The 22,232-nt window shown below is 52.2% G+C and overlaps 1 protein-coding gene across 10 annotated transcripts in view; it reads right to left on the reverse strand.

Annotated features, from left to right (window-relative positions):
- The window catches only part of ITFG2 (integrin alpha FG-GAP repeat containing 2), a 37,202-nt gene extending 15,888 nt beyond the window's left edge, over positions 1-21,314 (reverse strand). For 2 of the 10 annotated variants that reach the window (XR_016441922.1, XR_016441926.1), the window contains exons 1-12: positions 21,013-21,304; positions 19,009-19,104; positions 18,524-18,565; positions 16,778-16,955; positions 16,168-16,307; positions 15,755-15,909; positions 14,779-14,873; positions 12,717-12,770; positions 11,241-11,332; positions 9,663-9,780; positions 8,714-8,887; positions 8,200-8,560 (exon numbers count right to left, since the gene is read on the reverse strand). Coding sequence is in view for 3 of the 10 variants with exons in the window: in XM_090043931.1 (XP_089900057.1) it covers positions 8,412-8,560; positions 8,714-8,887; positions 9,663-9,780; positions 11,241-11,332; positions 12,717-12,770; positions 14,779-14,873; positions 15,755-15,909; positions 16,168-16,307; positions 16,778-16,955; positions 17,342-17,535; positions 18,524-18,565; positions 19,009-19,021 (1,404 nt within the window). In the remaining 7 variants the exon portion in view is untranslated. Of the gene's footprint in view, positions 1-6; positions 8,561-8,713; positions 8,888-9,662; positions 9,781-11,240; positions 11,333-12,716; positions 12,771-14,778; positions 14,874-15,754; positions 15,910-16,167; positions 16,308-16,777; positions 16,956-17,341; positions 17,536-18,523; positions 18,566-19,008; positions 19,105-19,907; positions 20,028-21,012 lie in introns of those variants that run through there. The other 8 variants (XR_016441924.1, XR_016441923.1, XR_016441925.1 and 5 more) reach the window with 8 other exon arrangements.
- Positions 21,315-22,232: the final 918 nt, after the last annotated feature.

Consider the following 22,232-nt stretch of genomic DNA (forward strand, 5'->3'; position numbering starts at 1 on the left):
AATCAACAGATAGCATGTCGTCTGTGTTTCCTTCATCCATTAAGCTTGTTGATCCATCAAACCAAATTAAAGGCCTCCTCCAACTTGGATGGAAGTCAATGGGAATTTTTTCATTGATTTTAACAGGAACTGGATTGAGCCCAGCAGTAAATTGGCATGGTGATGATTTGACAGATCCTTTTTACCTGCTCTTTATTGGTTACTGCCCTGTCAATGTCCATGTGTTGGTCACTCTGATCAGTTCCAGCAACTTGTCTGGTCCTGCAGAGGGATTTACAGCTTAAGACTGGAGATCCCCTCTTTTGCTGTCCTGTGACATGTCCTTTGTTTTTTTTCCAGTCCTTTCAGCAGCTCCACATTTCTTCAGTGTAAATGCTAAAGGTTCTGATATGTCTGTTAACCCCAGCTGTGCAGAGATGACTCTTGCCAGGTCCAGTAACTGGGTTAGGTTATCTGGCTGCACTTACATCTCTTCCTCTCCATAACGAACCACTTCACCTCCCTCACTTTGGCCTGCTGTTTGCTCTCCCATTCTGCTAAATAGCAGTCCCATCCATCCTTTCCTACAGCAGCCACTTGCTTCTTATGTAGTTCTTACAGTGATGATTTCTTATTCACGCATAAAGGGGGAGGAAGAACCAGCAGCATACCTACGTGCTGGGGAACTCCTTTCTCATCAGCACAGAGGCAGAAAAGGATCTTGGAATCACTATTGATTCCAAAAGGAACATGGGTCGCCAATGTGGGACACGGTCAAGAAGGCTAACTGCACCTTGTCATGCATCCACAGATGCATCATGAGCAAGTCCAAGGAGGTGATACTCCCCCTCTATGAGACACTGGTCAGGCCACAGTTGGAGTACTGCGTTCAGTTCTGGGCGCCGCACTTCAGGAGGGATGTGGACAACACGGAGAGGGTCCAGAGGAAGGCCACTCGCATGATTAGGGGGCAGCAGGGCAGGCCCTACGAGGAGAGGCTCAGGGACCTGAACCTGTTCAGCCTCCACAAGAGAAGGCTGAGGGGGATCTGGTGGACATCTATAAACTGGCCAAGGGGGACCAGCAGGCAATGGGAGAGTCCCTGTTCCCCCGAGCACTACCAGGGGTAAAAAGGAACAACAGCCGTAAGTTGACTGAGAGTAGATTCAGGCTAGATATCAGGAGGCGCTACTTCACTGTCAGGGCAGCTAGGAGCTGGAACCAACTTCCAAGGGAAGTGGTGCTCACTCCTACCCTGGGGGTCTTCAAAAGGAGGCTAGACAGCCACCTAGCTGCGGTCATTTGACCCCAGCACCTTTTCCTGCCCATGGCAGGGGGTTGGACTAGATGATCTGCTTAGGTCCCTTCCGACCCTACTAACTATGGAACTATTCCTTTTGGTTAATATTTCTTTGCCTTTGACTTTTTGGCTTAATCGAATCAGAGGCATAGGTGACTACAACTGCAGCCTCACTTTTAGTTATCGGGCTCCATATCTGACTACATTGGAATCCAGAAGTCCCCATGTGGGTCTTGGAGCAAGCTGAGTATACCTCAGAATGGGACTCAAAACAGCCAGTCTGCTCAGCCGAGAGCTGCCAAGAGCTGCTATATGGGAAATATTAAACACAGGAGTGTGTCTGAATGCTCCCCACGTCTCCAGCACTTAGGTGGCCAAGTTAGGGCTGCAGGCAGGCATCTCCTTCCATTCATTTAGGATCCAAAGCCCAGAGTTCTCCCCTGGGGGTAGGCGTCTACAATGGTCCTCACAGTCCTCATTTTAAGATACAGTAGATACTAGTGCGGCCTTTTATATACTAGCCTAGTTCAGTGGTGCTCAACCTTTTGGCCCTGCAGGCAAGATGAGTGGGGCAGGGCTAGTTCACAGGCTGGACTGAACCCTGGGCACTTGGATTGGGCCCTGGGGCCCAGCACCACCTCTTCCCACCCCAGAATACCAGGATTGGGTCCCAGGGACCCAGCACTGGCCCCTTCTACCTTATGCACCAGGATTGGTCCTCGGGGTGTGGTACTGCCCCCTCCCACTGGGATTAAACCCTAGGCCTCTAGTGCTACCCCTTCCCAAGCCCTTACACAGGGCCCTGGTTCCCACGGTTGGCCCCACCCAGCCCTACATACTGGGATTGGGTGCAGTGCCTAGGGCTCCCCAGGGGTCTGGACATTTGGTGGTAGGGCAACAGTGCCACTGTTTTCCTGCTGCCAAACTTCCAGACCCATGAGGAGCCTCACAGGCTGGATGACAGGGCTGCAGGCAGATCTGTTCCATGGGTTTGGGTTGAGCACCCCTGACCTAGTGGCTAAAGTGCTCTCCTGGAAAAAATAAGACCTAGGCTATAAGGCCCTCTTCCACCTAAGGGGTTTCAAACCCACATTTCTTAGTGACCAAGAGAGTGACTTAAACCAGGCTATGGCAGAGGCTGGATGGGCACACCCTTCTGTTGAAGCCAGGGTACTGCATAGCTTGGGTTCTACATAGCCATGGGACCAGTAGAACAAGTAAGGAGGATCCTGATTCTGTAGCCCAGTGGAAAGGGGAACTGGTTGGAAGGAGAGAGACCTGGATTCCTGTTTCTGCTCCTGGGATTGTTGATGCATCCAACTTTTAACAATTATTGGATAAAAACCAGAAATAATCCTGGGACCAGGGGCAGTATCCATCTTGGACTCTGCCCCAATCAGCTTCTCACTGGGCTAAAGCTCAGTTGGGCCCCCTCTTGCTTGCTTCTTCTGACACTATGATTCTTTCATTTCTTACTGACCAGTGGTTCAACATCAACTGAAGGATGCTCTCTACAAAACAGCCTATGGCCCAGTGGGCTTGGCATTCTCCCAGGGGGTGAGCCACGTAGGTCTGACCCCCTCCCCTCACTCAGGCTGAGAAGGATACTCAACTCAGGTATCCCGCTTCCTGTGTGAGTCCTCTAACCAGGAGACCTTTACACAAAGGGTCACTGCTAGCTTCTGCAGCAGCAGAAACCAACCATGACTGCATTTTGAGATAATCAATCCTGCTAGTGCATCATAGGACTGCCTGGAGCGTATCTCCTTGAACAGGCCCCTCAAGCCAAGGCTGTGTACCCTAGAGGGGCTGAGGTGACAGCTAGGTGTTGAGGTACCCACATAGGGGCAGTTCTGTAAGGTTTGAGGCCTTGGAAACCTTCAGGCCCCACAGGGAGGCCCCTAGCAATGTTTAGGCACCCCCAGGACTTGGAGGCTGCTAAGCAGGAGGTCTTTGGATCACAGTTTTGACCTTAGGCACCCACAGTCCACCTACAGCCTGTTTCTTTTTTTGGACTTTGGTCATCTTCCTCTCTTCTCCCTGCTTGCAGGAATCCTATGTTTAAATCTGCCCGTCTTTGCACTTTGCCTCTGCAGACACCCTCCCACCTCCTTTCTTCCTCTCTGTCAGTAGATAAAGAAGCTCATATTCTCCTGCAGTGCTGAAAGCTACTGAGCTCTATCACAGACCCAACTCACAGACAGGCAGCCAAATGAGTGCAACAAATTGTAATGGCAGGGTTGAGATCCCTTTTCTTGACCCCTTTTAAAGAAATGAATACCAGCCCTCCACATACTCTTTTCTGGGCATCCAGAGACATAACCCGCTCCCCTGCTCCCTTCCATTCAAGGAGGCAATGTTGCAAACTTGAACCATTTTATTGTAAGACTCATACTAACTGGCATCCCCACCCCCAAAAAGGTCCTGCTCCTGGAGTCATGTGATAATGAGAGTCTCAACTTTAATTAAAAATATAGATCTATGGTTCTGGCTCTTGTTTCTAGTAAGGACTTATTTTAGTGGCTGTGGTAGCAAGTATGACCCTGAATGTACACAGGGCTATGGGATATTCACTTTCCAGACACAGACATTAGGGCAATGGGCAATTAGACTTGTATGCTGCTTCTACTATTGAGCATGGCTGAGGGAGGGGTCATAGGAAGAGGTTTCACATGTGGAAAAGGGCATACAAATACCCTGCCACATTCCTATTCCAGTGATAAGTAGGAGCAAGAGGCCAAACCCAGGCCTGACTGTTGATACTCACCCTTTGGGATGGGCTAAGGCCAGCTAAAAAATGGAAAGTCTGTTTCACACCAAAATATCTGAATTCTTTTGTTTCTAAATTTTCAACTTTTTATTTCCTCCCATCTCTTGTCTGCTTTTTTCTTTGTCTTGTTTTCCCAGGCAAAAAAATTGACATTTGAAAATGACCAGAAAGACAAGAAAAACAAATGAAATGGGAAAAGATGAGGGATGAAAGGAAAAATGCTGGTATCACCACAGCAAACAGAGAATGAGGAGAAATGTTGCATAAAAATGCTACGCTGACTAAAGTACTATTTCTGCATGAAATCTCCTTAGCTCAAAATGTTTTAGCTGGACTTTACAATATTGCCCTCACTTGGAACGTGCACTTCCCAGGAGAGGGTACTGAGGGACCTATATGCCAAGGCCACCCCTGGGCTGACAGTCAGGTTGAGCAGGTTGCACTTTCCCTTGTCACTGCCAGTCTCTTTGGATGGTCTGGATCAAAGGGTCATCATTACTCTTGTGCAAGCCTCTCCTTGCTTCTGTTCAGAGGTCATCACCCCACAGCTGCCATCCTGGGCTCTCTCTATTGGCAACAGATTGATCTTTATGGCATTGTCTAAGGTGTAAACATGGCATCAAAACAGTCATCCACATGCTTCTCTCACATTAATAAAGATTTTCACTTGGAGCAGGCTGCCAGAAGTAAGGTATTCCTGTAGGTGATTGCACAAGGTGACCCTGCTCAGCTGCTCTGCAGTAGGCAGCTGGGGGTACTCTGCAGTGGGGGAGGAGGGCAGCAGCTTACAGGCCCCTGCAGACAGCTCTGCCAGAGCTGACCTGAGGTAAAGAAGTGCTGCTGGGTCAGACCACTGGCATATGGATACCTCCTGGCAGCAGGCTGTGGGGTCCTCTGGGGACTGGGGCTGTATGTGGAAAAGACGGAAATAGAGAGAGAAAGAGCTTCAGTTGGAAACTTGCAGCAAAGCAAGGCAGGAGACATGGGGGCCCAAGCTTCCTCAAGGCACTGAGCTGGGGCTGGGCAGACGCATGACTATTACTACATAGGGGATGCCCTCATGTGTACCTTACGTTGTGGTGTGCGCACTGAAGGAAATGTTACAACCATGTGCACAAATGTATGCAGGAGCAAGTACATGCCTATGATTGTGTGCATTTTTCTGTGGAAATGGTGGTTAAAGTAAGGGCCTCATTTCTGGTGCCAGCAGGCTCATGCTCACATCACAAAATGTGTTCGAGTCCACAGCTGATCTGGAGGCAGTATAAGGGTGCTAAATCCTGGCACAATTTATAACCTCTTTGGGGCTCATCTTCACTGGGAAAGAACCACAAGCTAAAGCAGTGGTTCTCAACCTTTTTTTGTACCAGGACCCATTTGTAAACATTGATGATCAGCCCTGACCCAGTAAATAGTTTAAGTAGAAAACAGCCCCCTGGCCCTGCTGATGCCCCTCACTCCCAACCCACGGCCCCCAAACCTGCCAGCCCTGCTGGCATCCCTCACTTCTGACCTGCTGCCCCCCCACCCCCAGCCCCCCCAGTGTGTGGGGGCAGGGGGTGGGTGTGGGGGGGACAAGACGTGCCCCCCACAGATTTGTGCACCTACAGTGGGCATGGAACTGCAGCCTGACTGGATCGGCATGGGCAGGAGCTGCCTCTGCAGCCCAGTGGGCAGGACTCAGTGCAGGAGGGCAGAGTGGAGCAGCAAGATTAATTACTGCCACTGCTGCTGGAACTCCCATGCCAGTCACGCTGCCAGCAGTGCAAGGAATAACTGATGGGGGCGGGGGGCAGTGGGGAGCTGCACTGCCCTCACCTTCTTCCACTGCCAGTTACTCATGCACCAGGCCACAGCTTTACCTCATCACCATGGCCCAGGCACTATCACTACTCCCCTCAGGCCATGGCTTTAACTCAGAGAGGAGATGGGGTGGCAGGCAGTGTCACTTGTGCCTCCCCATCCCCTTGACATGTCATTTATATGCCCCTCCCCATAGATTTACCTGCAGGGAGCTGCAGAAGCTGCTCTCCACACTGCCTGGCTGCCATGTGCAAGTGTGCACATGCACATGAACTTGGCATCCCCTGCCTGATCACCCTCTTCCCACTCCCCTCAATCAGGTTGGAACTCTGCTAGTCTGAAAGGGGAAAGCCACTGTTTCCCACATTTTTCTCCTTTAGAGGAAGATCCATTTTTAAAGTTTGTTGATCCATTTTATGAAGCTTGTTTATGATCCTTTCACATAGTCTTGTGACCCACTTTTGGACCCACAGGTTGAGAAATGGACTGTGCTTTAGCACAGTCCCAGGAGGTACACGAGCTAAGCCAGCACCAGCCAAGTGTCAAATGGAGTAGGTCCCTACATGCAGTTGTGTTCAGCTATGGGTACATACATAACTCCTCAAGGTCATGTGCCAGGGGAGATCAGCCCTTGACTGACAACCCTCAATGCTCCATCCACTTGCTGGATTATTCCTACAGCCCAGCTCATTCTTCTGTAAAACAACAACAGGTCACATTTTAGTCTGAGCAGAACATATCTAAACCACAAATCCTCCCTACTCTCAGAGAAAAACAGTTCCAAAGCACTTAAACGATTCAAGAAGCCTATCCCACAGGGGCTGGGGAGGGAGGCGGAAATCGGTGAGACAAGCTCTTCATTCACTTCAGCCACTTTAGAAAGTGATATCAATAACGGCAGCACTCTACAGGGTGGATGAAAACACTCTCTCTGTAGCTGTGCAGCAATGAGGCAGAAAAGGACTTGGAGTCAGGAAAACTCCACAGTCTCCAAGTCTGCGGCTGGCTCACTGCTGTGGGCTGGGGCCAGAGCTTTTCCCTTTGTTTCCACATCTGTTTAATAAGAAGCAGGACAGTGACTGTCTGTAAAATGCTTGGTGATATGGGGATGAGGACTGTGCATTAGGGCTTGGGATTACTGTATGAAAATCAGATGTTATTTACTGCTTCCTCTCCCTTCTTGCCCAGACCTCTATGCCCCACCTTAAGTTCTACTTCCTGAGGAGGCAGCTTGCAGGTGCTCTGCAGAAGACAGGGTGGCAGACTCTGCCAAGCAGCAGCTGGGATCTCTACATGTTACTATCTGCTGAGGGGAGCAAGCCAAATTAACGATCCTTGCTGCAACTCGCATGCAGGACTCTGTGTGGGGGAGTTCCAGCCATTACACACTAAATAAAACCTCACAGGGAGGGCAGATGATAAGGCAGCAAGTCAAGTGTGCCTGATACTCCCAGCATAATAAGCCAGGACTGACACGACTGAATAGGGCAAAGAAGCACTGCCTGGAAATGCAGCGCCCTCCTCCCCCAGGGACAGCCCTGGATCCAACATGGGTCTCCCAGGCTCAGCAGTGCAAGGACAAGAAGCACTCCCTCCTCCCCAGCTGCTACTGATAGGCAGTTACAAGGCTCAGGGGCAATGGGCAATGTGTCCAATAACGGACATCAACAGGAACAGTGTTTATACTCAGTCCAGTTTACTGCTTGCTTTCTGGCTGCTTTGCACAGACAGTAAGCATCAGGGACACCCTCGCTGCCTGTCCACAGGTGAGAGACTACATTTTTCTCTTAAAGGAGCACTGCATGGGGTCTGCTAGTTGATGCTATCCACTTTTCAGTTTTCTCCATGCACGGCTTGCACACGTTGCTATTATCAGCACAACATGGAAAACAATTAGCCATGTAAGCACATGGTCCTGTCTCCTTGGCAGGGAAGCCTACTTGTGCAAGATCAGGCCTGACCTGATGCTCTCCCTCACCACTGGAGCAGGGCAACATTACATACATCTGTCCAGAGATTCATACAGGGAAAGAACTACCAAAACCTCCTTTCTCCCACCATCTGATTCCCCCATTTCTGCTAGGAACTCAGGAGATTTCCCTTAACACAGGTCCTTAACCACCACACCACAAACTAGACTGACATTTTGCTATTTTCCTCCTCCTACTTCTCACTTCCCCAAAGACAAGCTAAATGCTCTGGCCTGCAGAGAACACAGCTGCTGAGAGTTTACTACTAAATCTCCTTATCCCAAGACTGGAAGAAACCAGACTTCTTGCCGGCAGATGATGATGCTATTGGGTCAGTCAATTCCCTCTCAACCCATGACTCATAATATAGCACTCACCTCATCCCAGCCCTACTGCAATGGCTCAGTTCTAACCAAGTCTCTTGTTCAGCTGCTGTTAGCCTGCTAGAAGCTGAGGCTGATGAAAAAGGAAGGTGCTCTTTGATCCTGGCTGCAAGACTCAACTTGAGTCACAGGTACATGCCTGACTCCAACCATCAACTAGAGAAGAGTCACCGCTGTTATAGGTGCTTGTCCACACCCAGCTCGGTTTATATGGAGTCCTGGGCAACAGTGTGATTGCTGGACGAGTCAGCTCCAGCAGGACCCCAGTGCTGGGAGGGGCTGTTCTGAAGGTGCTTGTCAGGGTAGTACAGGGTTTTGTGAATCAGGTCTTTGACAGCAGAAACATCGTCGCTTTCTGCATGAAAGAAGAGGGGTTGTCACCATAAGCAAGAAACACTGTAGCACCAAGAACATACCTAGAACCCCAGCTCTTTGCACATCACTACCCTTCCCAGCCTCCCCACTTTTCTCCCACATCCCAGCCCTTTCTACACTGGGCATCACTCACCAATACCCAGCTTCTTGAGGAGGTCCTCAAACTCTGCGTTGGCCTTCAGTATCTTCAGCAAGTTCGTGGACTCCATTCTCTCCAGTTGCACGTCCCAGTAGATATAGATCTTCTGGTTGAAACTAACGTAAACCAGACAGGGGCTGTTGCGGCCACCTTTGCAGGCATAGAGGCCTGTGGAGAGCAAGGCACGGCAGTGTTGGTGGTTATGGAAGGGCAGAGGGAGGGAAGAAGCAGGCATGCAAGGTGGAGGCTGAGAGATGCATGTGGGAGAGGGAATATACAATGACGTAGCCCAAGGGTGCTCAACCCCCAGCCATGGAACCATGTTATCTGGTCCATGGGTCTCCCCATAGGTCCAGAAATTTGGCAGTGGGGAAGCAGTGGCAATTAACATTGCTGCCATTCCCCTGCAACCAAAATGTCCCAGCCCCATGCAGCTGGACTGGCCTGTGTTCCGGCTGGTACAAAACCCTAACCAGAGGCCAATCTGCTGATGAGCTGCAGGGTGCTGTGAGCACCACCATATGCCAAGGTACAAGTCACCAGGCTACAGCTAGAGAAGTCCCTCAGAGAAAGAGGTGAACATGCCGATGAGACAAGGCCTCACCAGATGGGCCCAGGGCTTCCACATCAGGTCATCCAGAAGCAAAAGCAGCACAGAGTGGCAAGAGACCTGCACTTCCTCAGGGCTATGGTGGGTCCCCCAGCACACCTTTCTCTCATCCTGCTAGATGGCAGAGGCCAGCTAAGCCTCCTCCAGTCTTACAGGCCTCCAAGAGTGAGGAAGTACGAGGGGTCTTCTCCTACCTCCAGGACAAACCTTTCCATGCTATGATCCCCTCTTCTAAAACCCCAAGGGTCTGCCTCCTGTTTCCAGGAACCCAGCAGTTTGCTGTCAGGCCCAGGTACCTCAGACAAGGGACAATGGGACAGGCTTCCTCCTCACCTGCACAGAACGCGCTGACATTCTCATCCACCTGGAACCTGGCCACAGTTCGATTGTGGTCAATGATGTATGTTTGACCATCCCATGCACAGGCCACCACCTCCTCATGCCCGTCACCCTGGGAGTCAGAGGGGTGGGGTAGGAGAAAAGGTCTCTGATTAGCATAGGCCCCAGCCATCTCAGGAGGCCCAGAGGGAGAAGCATCCATCCCTGCACTCAGACATAACCTGTATTCAAAGCAGAATCTCCATAAGGAGCTCAGTATTCTCTGAACAATGGATACAGATCGTCCCCTTCTGTCAGGGGAAAATAATCTGGGACCCCTTGCCTCAATGGCCCTTCTACATTCAACCTACTCCACAACACAGGACACTGCTGGGAAGAGTCAGCTTCCTGCTCCCATCCCCTCATACTCTCATCCCTTTGTCCTCCCGGACACATTCCTTTCCTGACAAGCTCCTGGACTTCCTACTCACTGCTGCTTCCCTCCCTCTGTCTCCACTGTGACTCAATCATTTTTCAGCACCTGCATGTGCCTCCAAGTGCCTCAGCCTGACCATCCCTCTTCCAGAGGGCTCCCCGAGAGCACAAACGTGAGAACTGCTATACCAGACCAGCCCCCTGCTCCACCCAGCCCAGCATAACACCTTCTCTTGGATACGGGTCAGCATCAGAGGAAGATGGGAGACAATTTGCCCCTGCCTGGATCTCATGCTGGTCAGACTGGCTTCAGCTCCAACGCCCAGGATCTCATGTCCCTTCCTGTTCTCAATCTTGTGATATTTTGGCCTTAGCATCACTCTGTGGCAACGAGTGCCACAGCTTAATCACAAGGGATGTGCATTGCCTTTGACAGACTTTGACTTTCCCACCACGTTATTCCATTCAACATTCCCCTTTCTTTTAGTGTTACCAGGTAGCCGAGGGGGAGGGAACAGGACGGCGGACACAGAAGCTCTCAGTCTGCTTTCTCCAGACCTTTCATTAACACACTTGCTTCCACCCCTTCCCATCAGTCACCTCCTTCCTGAGGTAACAGTTCTGGTCTTTCCAACTTCTCACCCAAGAGTTTCTCCAGGTTCTTAATGCTTCTTATTGTTTGTCTCTAAAACCCCCTAAATTTGCAACGTCTTATGAACAGGGAAGCCAGCCCTACACACGGTTTCCAAGTGAGGCGGCACCACTGGTAGAGGGGCCTTTTAAGGGGGTTGATATTTTTTCCCTATCCCATTCCTTTAGCATCATAACAGTCTGAGGAAAAACAAGGCCTAATAACAGAACAAGAGCAGCAACAAAATGCTCTGAGAAAAAGAAAAGTCTACACAGCATTATACTGGACTCACAGGGCCAAAGCAGTTGCCACAGGCCCTGCCCCTCAGGTGACTGAATACAATGTTTGGGGGCTGTAGCCCAGCCTCCATTTCCTCTGATGACAGGGCTCTCTAGGAGAGTGTGGGACAATCCCATAATGCCCTTCTTCATACTGTCAGGTAAGCTGGCAAATAATGGCCTCCAGGTGATGCCACACTCTCCATCCCCAAGCAACCTCTTCCCAAACCTATTACTGTTTAAACTCACTGTGACATCCAGTTTTTCCAGGGCGAAGAGCTGGTGATCAACTTGTACAGACCACAGCAGCTTATCTGCTCCCTCCATGAGCTTCAATGTCCCTGAAGGAAGGGAAGACAGACTTATGGCTTGGGATTCTTCAGAATATTATGAGGGCCAGGGCATTCACTCCAGCGGACAGTGGGCCCTACAAACTGACTCCTATCTATAGGCCCCAAGCTCCTAAGGAAAAGAAGGCTTGGGAGGTAGATGGTAGTTTATAACATTACACATAATTGTGCATCTCATTTCTGGGAACACAACTGACCCATTAACCTGTCAGTGGTTGAAGATACAGACAGAAAACAGGAGCCACTCTTTTAACTGGATGGCACTCAGAGAACAAAGGAACTCCTCACCAAACTTTAACATGCAGAGTCAGACAGTACTTCCTAGCTGAGCCCTATGGATCCCCCAAGCCCCAAGCGGACCCTTGCAGGTTGGAACCCTGCTAGCCTGCCTTCCCTCTATGTTGCCAGCTGCCAAATAGTGGCTGTACAGAAACTAAGACACAAGGGATACTTCCCTAATGTCCCTTTGCTGTCAGCCATCACTATAGCTGTCATGGGCATGTTGTTATGGGATAGTGTCTGGCAGGCAGGCAGGCCCATGAGAGGGCCCCACCCCAAATGATTCCTCTCTGTCCAGGACTGCTGAGCCAGGCCCTGACTGAGGGACAGCCTGTGTGCTCACATTTGGTTAAGGCAGCCTAGGCTATTTGTGAGCTAAAGAGCTGCAGAGAACAACAGGCTCCTACCTGCCTAAAGAATCCCTTTGCTTACTGCTCATATATCCAAACGCTGTCTCCCCATAAAGGGCACGAAAAGGAGAACGTGGTTCTCAGGTCCACATTTTAGTATCCATCTCTCTGGCTGCATTCAGCTACATCTCAAGCACCTCCCAGGGCATAAGGAGGGTGCCTCCGTCAGTTTGCTTGGTCACAGAGTGCATCACTCCATACCAGCAATTAACACTTGTACAAGGCACCCCCTAGGGAAGCTTCTATGAATAATGAACTGAGAGAAACTACTTCAGTCTCTCCATGGTGAACAAAACTTTGCAGTACAGGGCCCCAGTCAACATGGGCCTAAAGTTTAATGGGACTAGGCCTGTGGTTCTGTTCAGGCATGTGCTCCTGTCAGTAGCTGATTGGGGCCTGCTCCCTGGTGGTGCCTTTTTCAGCTCCAGTGCACAGGGAGCCACAAGATCACAAGTGAAAGCAAAGACAGGGGGGTTTCTACCCATAAGAAACCCCGTGGGGGGGTGAGAAGACTGAGAAACAATACCCATGCATAACCAACCTCCCCAGCCTTCACTGCAAACATCTACTTCCACCCTGCCCTGAATCCAGCCTCCCACGTGGCTCAGGACTGCACCCCAGACCCTATTGCACTTGAGAGGCATTTCCTTCTCTGACTGTGACCCAAAGGTAGAAGCAGGACTTACCGTCCAGAGTGCACAGGGCGAAGAGGCCTGAACCACCGCTTGCTATGGGGCAGCCTGTGAACACAGAACAGAAACAGAGGTAGGTTATGCTACAGCCTACCCTAGACCTTATTTTTTTGCAAAAATAATTATTTCTAGATATATAAATATACAACTCCACTTCCAACACTCTGCCAAGTGGCCCTTGTGGGCTGTGTGCCAACACTTGGCAACTCAAAGCACACTAAAAACCTGTTACACAGTTTGCACCATGCACCCATCTCTATACCTGTACAACCACCCACTGCTCTCCTCAGAGGGTCTACTCCTGAAAGAGTCTATGTCAGACTCCTCTCCACCAGACAAGGTCTGCCATTTCGTTCTTGTCATCCTCTTCTGTCTCTTCCTGTAGTACCAATACATTTCATTTGGTCCCATTTTAATACCATCCTCAACTGTGGGGTCTGAGTGTCTGTTTATGAGCAGGTTCCCCAGACCTTAGTGCTCACACTTGGCTGTGGCCTGTCCAAAGCCTCAATATTCACCCCCCTCAGTCCCTGCCCCTTCTCAATGGAGCAGCAGGACCAGGGTCAGTCAGGGTGCACTTAGCCAGAGCAGCATATCTTTGATGTGTCTGGGGGAGGTGATGGCATGGAGGTCATCATTCTAGTCTTTCCCCTCTAGTTGGAAGTGGATGACATATTGGAAAACAGAGGAGTGAACAGCTTCAATCTAACTGCGGTCCCAAGCTTGGGTCCTCTATGAATGTTCCTGGCTTCTGCAGCCCTCCTCTCCACCGGGTTCAGAGGGGGGTGGCTGAGGTACTTCTATTTGTTGTCAGAACATTGCTCACTCCTACCCTTGCGACCCAAGGTTCCCACCACCTCTTAGGGTGTCTGGAACAGCTGTTCAACTTCTCTTCTCCCTCCTTGGACAAGGGGCTTGAACTCCCTTCTTGTCCTAGCCTCCCACTGAAGGACATATTTCAACTCCCTTCTTGCCCTGGCCAGGAAGATGCCCTCTCCTCAAAGCCCCATGTGGAGGCAGAATGTGCCTGGAGCTCAATCAGGGCCCAACACCCTAGCTTGCCTTCTCCAACCCCTCTGAAACGTAACTGAATGGCCTCAGTTGGAGACTGCCCCCAGGCAAAAGGGTTAACACTACGGCAGAAGCAACAGGTCCGACCCTGTTCTCACAAATGCAGGTGTGAAGTAGGAGATACTCTGCTGAGTGAGCCAGAGAGCAGCACTACAGAGAAGTCAGGCTCAGTGCATCACTAATACTGGTAATTTGAATAGCACTCTAGGGACCTTATGCAAGGTCTCCTGTTCACTTCATTGGACTCTAGATTAGGCAGCAAATCTGCACAGTACTTGACCACCAAGCAATAAGCCAGGTGACCACCCAAAAGGAATTATGATACATGGGTACGGAGCAGGAGGAATGTGGCATTCCTCATTTCTCCTCATTTCTGCCCCACCCCGGCCAGAATACCCACTTGGTATAGCAGTTATTGGTTGTGATCTCACTGTCTTGTTACTACCCCTGCTTCCTAACAGCTCTGAATTGACTGTCCTCCTCTGCAGGGAACTCCACTCTATTACAACCCAAAGTAATTTTCAACATTTAATTTTCAGTGATAAGGGATCAGCTGGCTCATCCTGCTGTTGCCTGGGTTCTGCATGACATGGTTACTGCTGGCCTGTGGGGATTTGGGTTGAAGTTTGTTACAAATACAGGCTAGTATCCCAGGGGAGGGTAAGCACAGGGGCCTTGCAACTGTCTGTTCTTTTAGCTTGAACTCAGCCTGTGAGAACAAGGGGAGGTCACCACAGGGAAGAGGATCAGTTGGCAACACAGGGAAATTAGTACAAAGCCACAAAATCTGTGGAAGGAAGTGGTTCTTCTGGCCATGTGCTCACTCCCAGGCTGAAGCCACTGCCAAGCTCAGTCCTACTCTACTCGGCCTTTTTTGTTTTAACATTCAGATACCTGTTTCTACCCCGGATGTATTCACGTGCTGGTCTATCAGAGCCCCTCAGTTCAGAACCAGGGTTCCTGGGGCACAGCTGCTGCCTCTTACCTCGGCTGATGCTGCCAATAAGGTGGGTAGAAACGTTCTCATTATGGATGCGACCAGATGTCTGGTGAAGAATAACATCACGCAATGGAGCATCCCTAGGGATAGGTAGATAGGAGGGACAGGGTCAGGGCTCCCAGCCAGGCAGAATTGCCAACTCATCCCTTGGAGTTTGCACATCCAAGGCAGGGGCAGGGAGACAGTGCACAGAGTGCACGTGTGCTGTGTCCCAATCAGTGAAGAGTGGGGAATTGGAAATGGGGCTGGTCTATCTACAGGACCCCTGCTGGGGTAGGATGGGGATTTGCTAACACTTAATACAGTAGAATGAAGTTGGGGGAGAACCCAGACAACTCAGAAGGGAACTGAAAGAGAGGAAAACAAGGCAATGAAATGCCAGTTCCCAGGAAGGAAAGAAGAACATCCCTAGCAGGGACCCTCCAGTCCCTGGCTTGCATTCACTGGAAGGAGAGATGGAGGCAGACACTGCTCTTTTGCCCACTCCAGTCTGTTTCTGCAAAGACTAGTCTCGCCACCTTCCAGGGAGAGGCTGGATGGGCTGATGGGGCTTTCCCCACCTCTGATGCCGAGCGCACAATAAAAACCTTCCCCGCAACGCACATGGACGAAAATAAACATGAAAACCTTAATGCTAATAACCCATGAAGGGGCTCTGGATTTGGCCTCTCCCCAGATCACACCCCTACACTGATTGTACCTCCCCCTCCAACCCTTGATATCCCTGGGGCTCTCATGTGCTTCCCTCACCCCTACCCCCTATGTCCTGTGCACATTGGAGTGACCCATGTACAAGGCAGATGCCCCTAGATCAGGTGGAAACAGCAGCCAGGGAAGCTGCAAATGGCATGGGGTGGATGGCAGAAACCAGCCTTTGACCATGTGGTGCAGTGTGCCACCTTGTGGAACGCCTTGGAACTGCAGACTCCCATCTTTCCCATCAGATCCCCACACCTCTCACCTGTTGGCTGCAGAGTTGTCTCCCCCCTCTGCTGCAGGCTGCTGCTGCTGCTCCAACTTCCAGGTGCAGAGAAGGACAGCGTAGCCGCAGCCTGGCTGAGACACCATCATCTCTGGGGTGCCATCGGGGCCAGGGTTCACCGAGAGGCTGTCCACCTATGCCCACACAGGAGCAGCAAGAACAGCTATGAGCAGAGAAGCGACAGGCCTCCCAAAGCACTGGTGAGCAATGTAAAGCAAGTGTCCTCTCCAAGGGCAGAGGAACACCCTGTGGGGGAACAGCTCCCAAAAAACAGAGCAGTCAGTACAGCTGCGTGTATCCCCGAACAACCCCCCACACATGGGAACACTGCATCCTGAGACCCCACCCCCTCAACAGGGACATGCCCCAGCCACAGAATTACTGCTTCCTACCTGCCCTTCTAGTAGCCACTTCTTCAAGAGGACCAGCTGCCCCGAGAGGTGGTCAGAGCCCTCGGACAAATCCTCCCAGCGGAAAGCTCGCACCACGCGGTCGGTGTAACCCACCACCAGCTCACACTTCCCATCACCGTCTGCAGAGGACATGGGGGAGATAGCAACGGGGTCTGTCAAGATGCCATGGTCTCACAGCCTGCAGCAGCCCTGGCATGGAGTCACCTACACCTTACTTGTACCAGACCAGCGCCACCCCAACATGCCTTGGTGATGGTCACCTCAGCCCCTCTAACAGCTCATGTACTGCAGCACACCAACAGACTCCAAGGGCTCGGCTGGGCCATGGTGGAACATCTGTTTCACCAGGAAAGAGAACCCTTCCCCTTTATGCCCTGGTACCTGGTCTCCCCCTCTGAGCCCCATGCAAAGCAGGACCAATCCCTCTAATCTTCACACTCCTGTCTAAGATGTAGCCCAGGGCTGTGATCCCCAAACTCCCCACCACAGCCCCTGGCACTTGGGGTTGATTTTCGAGAGATGACAAGGCCCTTTCTGGGTTCTGACCCCCCGCCACAAGCCTTCCCTGCCCTTTTACAGCCCTGCTCACCAATGTCGTTGATCAGCATGACCTTGGTGTTGGCAGGAATGTGCTGCTTGAACACTGGCCTCTGCTCATCCGACGGTGGAGGCTCATGGTGGCTGGAGGCCTCTGAGTGCTTTGAGGGCAGTGGAGTGAGGTCAAAGAGATGGAACCAACCCTCAGCACTCACTGCCACAACGAGGTTCTGAGAGGGAAGAGGAGGCTCCAAGTTTATATGAGGGAGGCAGAATGGCCTGTACCTGTTTGACACAGGAGCAGGACCATCAAGATGGACACTGGGAGGTGCGGGGAGAAAGGCCTCTGGTCACTGCAGTGTGTCAATGGAGGGGAGCTTGGAGAGCACAGTGCAGGACAGGGGAGATCCTGCCTGTGCTGACAAGAAATGGGGCAGCAGCAGCACACAGTCTCCTTTGCCAGATGAAGGCTTTAGCTGCCTCCCACTTGCTTAGCATGGCTCTGGCCTTTCCAGAGTAAGAAGGGGTTATGAGCCTGCTGCAGCAGTGAGGCTGGAGAACCTACATGTGGTCTTTGGAATCCACAGGTGTCAGGCTTCACTTCCCAGATACTGACCCTGCAAGGGCTGCTGCATCGCTCCCAGAGATGCCTGCTGTGTGGGGTGGCCTTCTCTCCACTCTGCCCTGCAGGTCTCAACGCAGAAGTCTGAATAGCATGTGGGAACCAGCCTTGCAGCAGGACCCTGCACAGAGTGGACCTCTGTGGTTGGGCAGGCAGCCCCATAGCCACTTTTGCTGCACAGTGCCAGCCTGTGGAGATGCACCAGTCACTACTATGTTGCTTGTCCAGGAAGGGTCTGAGAGGCTGTGGGGAGGGAGCCTTTCAGTGGGACTCAGCTGACACGTGAATCAGGGGAGAGTCCTTCAGCCGATCATGTAAGCTCTCCCAGAAATAGGGAAGGGAAAGAAGGGGGCCCAAAACCTGTTTCTGAGTAACTGTAGTGTGAACCCTGGCAGACTGGTCAACAAGTAAAGGAAACCATCAAACAAACAAAGCATAAGGCCTGAAAGGAGATAAGGGAAGCCCATACATTATATAATCTTAAAATAGTAGTAGTGATTGATGTAACCAAATGTATTAAATATTATTTTGCTATAATAGATATACTTTTGTTAAAATCCTTAGATAATTTGTGAAAACAAAAAGAGCCTGTTAGAGAAAACTGTAAACTAATGTAAGGAAGAAACTGGAACAGCATTCCACAATGGGGAAAGCAGAAATCCTCCCTCATTCCCAAGAATATAAATCCCAACTAACTGATACCTTCCAAGTGCACAAGAGATCTGGTTCAGAAGTTCCAGCGAAACAAAGAAACTTAAAAAAACCAACTAGAGATAATTTATTAGAATATTAAAACCAGCCACCTATAAATATTGTGCATAACTGAAGGGAAATTTGGAGAACTCAAATTCAAGAAGACCTACTGCCAAACCGGAAGCCACCCTTCTCCCACCTTTTGAATCTCCCCAGTTGGTATAGGTAAGACTATGTGTGCTGTTGCCAGTAGCCAGATAGACTTTGGGATAAATGTCTGTTTTCATGTTTTAAAGGTGCAAGCAAATAAAAGGTTGGGCTGCAGACCCATTTCTGGCCCATATTAGTAGCACAAGGTTACCTGTAATATGGGTAACACCACCCTTCTCACTGAGAACATGTCAGAGCCCCACACTCTGGGCTCTGGACCCCTGCCCAGACAAAGGCACATGCAACTGGGGAGGGACCAGAAGATGCTCTTACCTTGCCTTTGTTGCACACATCCCCGACACCAACACAGGTGAGCTGCAAAAGAGACGAGGGAGGCAAGTCACTAGGGACAAGTGCACAGCACACAAGGCTAAATTTGCCCTAGCAACCCCCACCCTCTTGGGGTCCTCCTCACAGCTGGCACCCTCTGACTGACACCACCACTAGCTTCAGCTTCCAGACACCAGACCCACACCCATGCAAAGCTGTGGGGGCAAACACTCAGCCCAGGCAGAAGTGCAATGGCATGGCCAGGACATGATCTCCTCACCAGTGGCTGCCTAGGACTTTAGGCAGCCCAGCAACTCAGAGCAAGCTTGCGGGGGGAGAAGGGTACCTCCTGCAGCTGTGCCAGATGTCAGAACCCATCCTGGCTGCTGATACACCCTGGGATTGACACTACCACACAACTTCCCAGGCAGACAATCCATATGGGCTGCTAAGGGACTAGGGAATCTAGAACCTCAGCTCCAACTGACCATTCCTTGGCATGAACGCACTGTCCAGGGTTTGGTATCATCATTCTTGTACACGTAGAGCTTCCCATTGGTGTCCCCCACCACCAGCTCGTTCCGCTGCAGAGGGGAGAAGGTTAGAGATGGGAAGCATGCAAACACACACACATACACACACATGCAGAGCCACCCAGGATGGAAATAAAGACCAAAGTCCCTAGATAAAGGGACCTAGAAGCAGCAGGTTGGAAAGCAAAGAGTGGAGAGCACTCCCCCACCCCCCGACCCCAGCCCAATCTGTGGGGGAGGGAAGGTGAGGGCCAGATCAAGGCCCCTATAGTGAGCGACACTGTGGTAGAGGCAGAAGCAGGGGTGACGTATGTGGGGCGCTGGCCAGGTGGGTGGTGGGAGGATTGAGCCCAGGAAGCTTGTCCAGGGTCACGGTGATGGGGGCTCCAGCTGCTGTGCACATCCCAGCAGAGGCCCCGGGGGGGCACATGCCCCCCCATCTCTGCACAGTGGAGGCAACTGGTGTTGCAGGCTGGGCTTTGTGCCCTAAGCCCTGCTGCAGCTGGCCTGGGAGCACCTTGATGCCACATGCATCCAGCTGCCGGGTGGGCAGGGGACGAGGCTCAGTCCAGCGGCTGGACGCACATGGAGTCCATCCACTCCCAGGCCAGCTGCAGTGGGGCTCGGGGCACAAAGGCCAGCCTGCAATGGCAGCCACCTCCGTCACACACAGATTGGGGGGGGCATGCATCCCCCCAAATGCAGGGCAGCACAGGCAGCTACAACAGCTGTGAGGGAGAGAGTGGGGCTGGAGCAGGAGCAGGCGCAGACGCAGGCACTTAACAGCCCGGGCAGGGTACAGAGCAGAGCTGTGAGTGGTTCGTCCAGGGGGCGAGGAGAACGGGGGCACTCACCTTGGGAGGGTATGGGGTATGTGCACCCCTGGATCCGCACGCTGGCCAGGCTGGCTGCTGTTGTGGGCTGGGGCTGTGCCAGGCTCTTCCCGGTGGGGGTTGGGCCAGGTGGCAGCACCACTGGGAGCAGAGCTACAGTGGGGGGACGTTGCAAGCACCCAAAAATTTGCTGTAGTTCCCCCAACCCCCTCTCCCAGCACTGCCTCCACCCACCCTGAGTGCAGCCCAGCCCAGCCTTCTCTCTCCCCACCCCAGGGCACGGGGTCCATGTACCCAGCAAGGGCAGGCTAGAGCTGGAAGGCAGCGCTGGGCTGTTCCCAGTGGAGGGGCTGCGCCACTCTGCCATCAAGCCAGGTTGTGGTGGCACTGGGAAGTGGGGTTGGGGGGGGCTAAGGCAAATTTTCAGTTGCCTGCAGCCCCCCTCCCAGCACTGCTATCTGGCTCAACTTCCCACCTGGAAGAGCCCAGCTTGGCCCTGGCCCCACCCCATGTACAGATCCAGGTGCACATGCCCCCATGCCGGCCTGCATCCCCCTCTGGATAAGCTGCTCCTGGCTTCACCCTGCGCTGACCCCAGCTGTGTAGGGCCTGCCCCTGCCCCACTCCCTCCCCGCTGTAGGGTGGGGACAGACTGAGGCCCCAGCACGGAGGGAGGAAGTGGGGCACAGGCAGGAGCAGTGGCTGAGGAGAGTGGGGGACAAGCACACCCCCCTGGGACTCCACTTGTCCTACCACCCAGCCCGCTCAGAGCCCCACTCCCCCCAGCCCCGTGTGTATTCCCCTGCTTCCTGTGCCTGGTGCTGCACAAACTGTATTGGGAGTAGGAGCAAAGCCTCCCAACAAGCCAGGGAGCCCTGTAGGTCAGCATTCTGCACCAAGCACAGCACGTGCCAGCCCTTGCCTCAAGCCACGCCCGCCATTGCCAAGCTCGCAGCACTACGTATGCTCTTCCAGCCCCTCCTCCACTACGTACGCGCGCAGCACCCTTTGCAGGACATCACGCATGCGTGAACTCCCTTCACAGCACATTGCGCATGCTCCCAGGCTCACCCTTCATTATGCATGCGCCCATTCTTTCTCTCCCCCACCTCTCGCGGTACCGTACCTTGTCGTTGTCGGCATCCCCCAGGCGGATGGCGTGCGGGAACAGGCTCCCACTGAACTCGAGTGCCACCCGCTGCACGTAACTAACCGACCGCATCGCACCGCCGACCATAGAGATGGGAAACGCTCTAGCTCGCCGCTCTGTGGCAGCTACGGAAGTGGGGGGAGGGTCCTACGGCGCCTCTGCAGGCTCAAAGAACCACGGGCGTGAACAGCAGGAGGTCATGTGATGCTCCCGCAGCCCATTCCAGGAGAGGGCAGCAGAGTTCTAAGCAATGGGGGTGTCCGAGATTAGTAGGCGCTCGTGCGCATGCGCAGCGTGTCCTCAGGTGCCCCGGGGCATTGGCGCTTCTCTGGTGTCAGCTCTGTGGGCCGATCCTGAGCCCTTCGCCCCCCCCCCCAGGGCCTTTGGGCGGGGGATCTCTGCTCCTGCTTGGACGTGGAGGGCAACCGCTCTCCGCCGGGGTGCCTTGGGACGCCAAGAGAGCCTTGTGAGGGTGCTGCACCAGGCCGGCAGGGTTGGGTGTGCCCGCAGTCACCCCAGGGGTTTGGGGCAGGAAGCTGTAGCATCAGGGACACTTTGCCTCGCTGGGGTCTTCTTCTATTCAGAAGAATCACTCCAGGAGGTTTCTGCAGGCAAAAGACGAGGAAAGACGAAGAGCCAGCACTTCCTTCCAGTCTGGGCCCCTGTTACACCTTGCATGTGTTACAGAATTCACTGGGGAAGCATGCAGTAAATTTAGGCTGGCCACACATGCACAGTAATTATGCAATTCCCTGGTGAAGCGTGCAATACATGTGGACTGGCCACACATGCAAAGTAATTATCACATGATAAAAATGTCCATCCAGCTATAAAAAGAACCAAACGGCTATAAAATGAGGGCTTGGGAATGTGTAAGAGCTCTGTAGCGGATTGCTCTCCAGCTTTCGTTTGAACGTGTAGCAGGGCCCTTGGAGACTAACTGGTTCAGAAAGGCACTTGCTTTCATTGGCAACAACCTACTGGACCAAGGCAGGGCAGCATCTGGTGAAGTAGGTTGTTGCTAATGGAAGCTTATGCCTTCAGTCAGTCTCTGAAGTGTTACCTTGCCCTGCTTTCTGCTTAAGTTCAGACTATCCCAAGTAACCACCTCTAGCTGTGAAAAGCGGGACTTGAAAATGGTCCTCCTCTACAGTTAGGAAGTAAATAAGGACCCAGCTTCTTTTTAAAAAAGAAAC

This window comes from Crocodylus siamensis, chromosome 4 (assembly GCF_052110815.1).
Source record: "Crocodylus siamensis isolate JL-2025a chromosome 4, ASM5211081v1, whole genome shotgun sequence".
NCBI classification, from domain to species: Eukaryota; Metazoa; Chordata; order Crocodylia; family Crocodylidae; genus Crocodylus; species Crocodylus siamensis.